The sequence below is a fragment of the Micromys minutus genome, assembly GCF_963924665.1.
Source record: "Micromys minutus genome assembly, chromosome: X".
Lineage (NCBI taxonomy): Eukaryota > Metazoa > Chordata > Mammalia > Rodentia > Muridae > Micromys > Micromys minutus.
Genome location: NC_137970.1, coordinates 23,549,927 through 23,556,595, shown reverse-complemented (window position 1 = coordinate 23,556,595; position 6,669 = coordinate 23,549,927). Strand labels below are relative to the sequence as shown.

The following is a 6,669-nucleotide window of genomic DNA, read 5'->3' as shown; positions in this document are numbered from 1 at the left end:
TCTGAGGCAAGTTAGGAAAATTCAGACCTTCATTTATGGAAACTTTTATGAAAAAAAATAAGGTACCCAGGCATGTCCTTGGTGGTGTGTGGAGAGCATTTTGGCGCCACTGGACAGTTGGCTGCTGAAATTTTTTACATTTACCAAGGACAATTAGAAGATGGTCAAGGCAGGAATCTGACTCTGGCTCTTTACTCAGGAAACTGGCCTGGATTAAGTATATTTACTATCATATTACTCAAGGCAATACTCTAACTTTAAAGCTCAGGGCAGAATATTTACATTTGTAGCTCAGGGCAGGCACACTGGATGTAGGTGTGGCAGTCTCTTTGTCTCTTGGGACCCTCTTGCCCCGGATCATCCCACTTAGCCCACAGAAAGATGTTTACAAGATCTTTCTTGTTCCCTGACTCAGAACTGATATCATCTTTCTGCTTGCAATTGTAGTGGTTTAAAAAGAGGACTAAGTAAAGAAAGCTGAAATCATGTTACACTTTTGACTAACTATCTCTCTTTTCTTTCAATTCTCGATCCTGCTCTGGGGAACCTCTCGTTTGATCAAACTGGTCTTGGACAGTGGTGACATTCTTCAGAGAGCTAGACTGTTTCCTTGAACATTTGACTATAAGCCACATGATTGTCTGTGGTCAGGGCATTTTTCAGGCACTGCCAGAAGTATGGATGAGCTTGGGGGTTTGCAGGCCACTCAAGGACAGAACTCCTGCAGAGTCTCTTCCGGAGCTGAAGAAACTTAGACTTCTGAAGAGGCTTTTCCAAGAATATCAAGATAATCACATCTACTTTTTCATCCATGAGCCTCTGATGGGACAAATAAAATGCCATCTTAAAACTCTCAGTCTTCGCATATTTCTGTGTCATCACAAACACTGTCTTTCTGCTGAGCTGTATGCTCTGAGAAAGGTTTTCTAGAACTGGCTGCCCTGGTAGCCAGTCTCTTTCTTCTAGACACAAATTAAAGTGTTTCTCTCTTGGATCTTCCAATTTAGCCACCAGCTCCTGCAAAACCCATTCTGTCACAGCCGAGTTTGTAGTGTCATACACAATAAAAGCATCATAACAAGACTCCATGGATTGCAGATGTTGATATCCCTTTATCTTGGCTTTCCAGAAATAATATATGTACCACATATCCCAGAAAAAGAGGTGACTTGTTGTCATAACAACCATAAGAAAGAGGACTGACGATATGGAAACTGAAAATAGAATCAGGTTTGTGAGATCTAACTCACACGTATACAGGTCCAGAGATATGACACTTTGACCTTTGTGTGCTCCTGGACCTGCACAAGTCACATCAGTGGCCAGGTATGGAATAGTAACATCTGTATGGTTAACCCACCAGACAAACCACACAGCATCACAGTTGCAAAGAAAGCGATTGTGGTGTAAAAGTAATATCTCCAGATTGTTGAGGACATTTTCTGGGAAGCTAGTCTTCTGAATGACCTGGATCTTATTTGAACTGATGTCTAGATAGCGCAACTGGAAAGCATCTTCTAGAAAGTATTTTGTTAATTGCCTGATTTGATTATGATTAAGAATCAGTTTTGTGAGACTTTTGGAACAGTTGGCCAATCTCTCAGGGACAGTTGTCAGCTGGTTGTGGCTGAGGTCCAAAATTTCCAAATGCTTCAGTAACTGGAGTTTGTCCCATAAGAATAATTTGAGCCCATTTTTGGCCAAGGAGAGAGTCTTTAGATTTGGTGGCATACCCTCAAAAACCCCAGGAGGCAAGGAATTCAGGGAATTTCTGGAGATATCTAATTGCTCTAACTTAAACAGATTCTTGAAGAAGTCCAAGTATCTGTTATCACCATCTCTCCATAAAACATCTAAATGGTTGCCTCTGAATTCCAGAATTCTAAGAGAGTCACTTTCCATGGTCCTGCTGGCTGAGGTAGAGATGTCATTATCATTCATCATGAGTTTATCTAGAAACCGTAAGTTCTTGGTAAAGTTTAGCATGTGAGTAATGCCTTCTGCTTGAAAATAGTGGCTGTTACTACTTAGATCCAGAACTTCCAGATTCTGTAACTCTTCAAAGGCTGTTGAGTAGAGTAAATCAAGCCGGTTGTTGGAGAAGTCTAAGTACCGCAACTCTCTCAATGGCTGGAGTTCACTGCCATTAAGAGTTTGGCCAATGGTGTTTCCTGACAAGTTGAGGCATTTGAGGAAAGAAAGATGCTGAAAATCAGAGGGCTTAATAAAAAATATGTTATTTCTACTTAGATCTAAGGTCTGTCCATATGTGTGGCAGTCTGCATTCAAAGGCAAGAAAGTAGGTGGCTCTTTGTTTTTGAACCTGCAGCTTCGTGCATATTCATCATATCGGAAATAGTGTAAGGATTCAAGGACCTGGGGCCCATGCCGGTCCACAGAAGTTTGGGCATTAGGACAGAAGCCAACTTCTCTAGACTCTTCTGAAGGGGATATCTTATTCACTGAAAGGTCTATGAATTTGAGATTTTCAAATTGTTTGAATATGTTGAGGTCAGCAATTTTTATGAAGTTAGTGCCAAGGTCAAGAACTTCCAGACTGGGAAGCTTGCGCAATACCGAAAGGCTGGAGTTTTTCAGCTCTTTAAAGACATATCCCTTGATATTCAGAATTTTCAAATTTCTCAATGAAGAGAGTGAGTATGGCAAAGTTATAGTTGCACGGTAGACCTGCAGCTCATAATTGAAAGACAGATCCAACTGGACAAGGTTGGGGAGATATTTCAAAAATGTGGCCTTCTCAATTTCGTTGGCCAAGTAGTTTTGGGAGAGGTCTAGTTCTTGGAGGTTTCTTGTATTTTTAAACCATTCTTTGGACACATTCTGAAGAGAGTTGCTGTGTAGACGTAAAACTTTTAATTCTGTCAGTGAATCAAAAGCATTGTCATGGATCTGTAAGGGAGAATTATTTTCACATGGTGTACATGGATATGGGACATTATAACATCGAGGACAATTACCACTTAGGTCAAGAACTTGCAATTGGTTGAGGTTAATAAAATCATCTTTTTTGATGTTCTTAATGATGTTGTTATAAAGGTAGAGTTCAAGTAAATTAGGTGGCAAAATGGTAGGGACAGCTGTGACATTGTTATCTTTTAGTGAGAGAACCTTCAAATTTTTCATTACTAGGAAAGCATCTTTTTCAATCAAATAGGAAACATTGCAAGGATTTCGATAATAACAGTTTTGACCCAGGTAGAGTGCTTCAATGTTGACCAGTTCTGTTAGATTCTCCTTTATGATGGAGAAGATATTGTTGGCCTCAAGGCTCAGAAGCTGTAAGCTGGATGGGAGATCCTGTGGTATCTCTAGAAGTTGATTTCCATCCAGGTAAAGAGATTTTAAGTCAGAAAGTCCACTAAAGCTTCCAGGCCTAATCTGCAGCCTCTTGGTACACACATTGGCTTTGGACCCAAGTAGAATAGGTACACAGTTGCATCTTAAATCGATCTCTTCCAGGTGGTTCAGCCTACGGAAGGAGTCTGGAGAGATGCTTGGTATGTGGTTGATGGTAAGGGTAAGGTTGGTGGTGTTAGTGGGAATACCCTCAGGGATTTCTGTCAAATGCTTGTCTGTGCAGTCCACAATCACATGGTTCTTTGGGGTATCTAGAGCAACATCACAAGGTAGAGTTTTAGGAAACCATCGAAACCCAAGGACTCTAGAAACTAAGATCATATTTAAAAAAAGAAACAATGGTCTCTTCAGTGTCCACATTGAAAATACCTGAAAACAAAAGACATAACACATTATTGTCATAAAATATAACAATAAACAATTCATAAGTCCCATTTACTTCCTCTCTTTTGGTACATTATTAAAACTAAGCAACATGGCCTTTTTTTGTAATAGTTTAAACAGCACCTCTGGCCCTATGACTGTACTTGTCAATCACTGAAGTTTTTGATATATTGATTTTATGTTTTGCTTATATCATCTTAGCTTTCTAGCAAAATAACTTAAAGAATTTTTTTACATTTGTATGAGTATGCAACATATATATATATATATATATATATATATATATATATATATATATATATATATATATATATATATGTCTGTGGGTGTGCACATACAATGATGTAATTGTGGAGGTCAGAGGGCAACTCTTTTGAAAGTCTGTTGTCTCCTTCCATCTTGAGGGTCCCACAGATCAAACTCATGTCATTAGTCTTGTCCACAAGTACCTTTACTGTCTCAGTCACTGTTTTTATTGATGTGATGAAATACCATGATCACAACACCCTAGAGAAAATCATTTGGTCTGGTTCTTGCCTCTACTTTAACAAGATTAGTTCATGACATCATGGCAGGAAGCATAGCAGCAGACAGGTAGGCATGACAATGGAGCAGTTGCTGAGAGCTCACATGTTATCTGCAAATTGCAGGCAGAGTAAGGATGAGACTGGGATGGGCATGGACTTTTGAAACATGCCTATCCCTAGTGGCACACTTCTTCCAACAAAGCCACACCTCCTAATCCTTCCCAAAACTTTCACTAACTGGGAACGATGTATTCAAACATGAGCCTGTAAGATCATTTTCATTCACACTACCATACTTATCCACTGAGCCATCTCCCTTGCTGCCCCAAACAGTTTTTAAGATGTAGAGGCATCATTGCATATTAGATGTTGCATAGAGCGCTGTAACAGAGAGGCATCAAACTATGAAATTTGGGATGGGGAGAAGGAATGCTAAAAAAATATAGAAACTTGAGATGAATAATATGTTAAGACTTCAATATAATTGTTTCTTTGCTATGTCTTTTTCAGAATACATGCAAAAATCTTTCATGATTGTTGAGCCCCATAATATTGGAAGGATAAAACTAAAAAAATATCCATTCTCCCTCTATTTCAAATGAAGGCACAGGTCAGCAATAGTAACTGGTTTTCTAAATGGCATTTGATTCTTAAACATCTGCTTTTGCTATTTTGTAATCTGGGTCTCTCCTTGGTTTGTTATTGGAAGTCACTGCAGAATCACATCTAAAATGATTTGTTGCGTTTTGACTGAACACTGGGTTTTGTTAGGTTTCAGGATCTGAGACATGTAGTTGGAGGGAAAAACACAGATCAACCTTCAAAGGGTTTCTTACAGCTGACAAAGCATCAAGATTTGAAGGAAAGCATTTTCCTGTTTGTGTAGAGAGGAGCCTCCTGGTATTGAAGCTTCTTGGTTAGAGCATAAGAAGATAGGGAAGTGTTGTGTCCTTGGAAAATAAATGCAAAGCTCACTGATATCACCATATTAGATTAGAAACATCTTTTTTTTTTTCTTTTGAAAACAGAGGATGTTTCTGAGGAGAATGTTTGAAAATTCTCAAGGACATCCTTGGATAAAGAGCTTCTGGAAGAACAGTGGGTCTAGTTAGTAAGTGATATATCTGGAAGTCACATGTCTATTTCCTGTCTGTTAGCCAGACTCCACTTAGGGCTTTCTTATCTGTAAGAGCCCATTCCCAGGAAACTCCCATCTCCAGGAAGCTGAAGAAGGGAGAACGGTGAGGGGAGAAAGGATGTAGCTGGGCGTGGCCTGCCAGCTTTTCTACAGTGGCTGGGCTGATCCGGAAAGACACTGCACCTGGAGGGTGTGCCTTTTAACACACTTCTATTATATAGCATTAGAAAGGTGTGAGTAGCATCAATATGGTACTGCCTAGATGGGCCAGCCTCCTATCAGCTTGCACAGCTGGTATAACTGATGATAATAGGACTGAAGGAGCCCATATTTAATCATGTGCTAAGACTAAAGAAGCTCTTAAGCAAAATGTGGTCTCTCTCTCTCTCTCTGTCTCTCTGTCTCTCTCTCTCTCTCTCTGTCTCTCTCTCTCTCTCTCTCTCTCTCTCTCTCTCTCTCTCTCTCTCTCTCTCTCTCTCTCTCTCTCTGTGTGTGTGTGTGTGTATCCTAAAGGGAATACTTGTAAGCATCCAAGTTTAGCATAGGAGGTTTTCAAGTGTGCTAAGTGGGAACCACTGAAGAGCTCTGTTTATCCACTGGCACCAACACTAAGTGAGTTAAAGCATGGGCTTGCTCTTGGGTTTCAGGAGTCTGTTAGGAGTCTCCTCTAGAATCCTCTTTATATTTCACTAGTACTTGTACTGGGATGGTGCAGTCCATTTGTTATGGCAGACTTCTAGTCTAACTACTGATTTTGTCATGCCATTGACGGAGTCTGAGAGACAGCCAATTATTAATGTTATCTAATAAGCCAAATGTCTGTATCCCTTAATTCTTCTAATAGGGGGTAAGCAAACCAGAAAATTTTCTCTAGCTTTCTCTTTCCTAACACAGGATCAGAGTTTCTCAACCTGTTGGTCACAGCCCTTTTGTGGGTTCACATATTGGATGTCCTGCACAGCAGGTATTTACATTACCATTCATAGCAGTAGCAAAATTACAGTTTTAAAGTAGCAACAAAATAGCATTATGATTGGGAGTCATGAGGGACCGTGGATTTAACAAGAGACCTTCTTTCAATAAATGATATGGAGAACGATAGTGGAAACAGTGTTGACCTCAGGCCTTGACATTCACAGAAAAACATGTGTGCCTATTCATGGACAAGTGCACACACACACACACACACACACACACACACACACACACACACATTTAGTGAGTCTGAAGGAGCTCCTTTGT

The 6,669-nt window shown here is 39.9% G+C and overlaps 1 protein-coding gene across 1 annotated transcript; it reads right to left on the bottom strand.

Moving 5' to 3' along the window:
- Positions 1-597: 597 nt before the first annotated feature.
- TLR7 (toll like receptor 7) lies at positions 598-3,738 on the bottom strand (the record flags this gene model as incomplete). The annotated part of the gene is made up of 1 exon (XM_080910497.1): positions 598-3,738. The coding sequence occupies one exon, from the start codon at positions 3,736-3,738 to the stop codon at positions 598-600; it is 3,141 nt and encodes a 1,046-aa protein (XP_080766623.1).
- Positions 3,739-6,669: the final 2,931 nt, after the last annotated feature.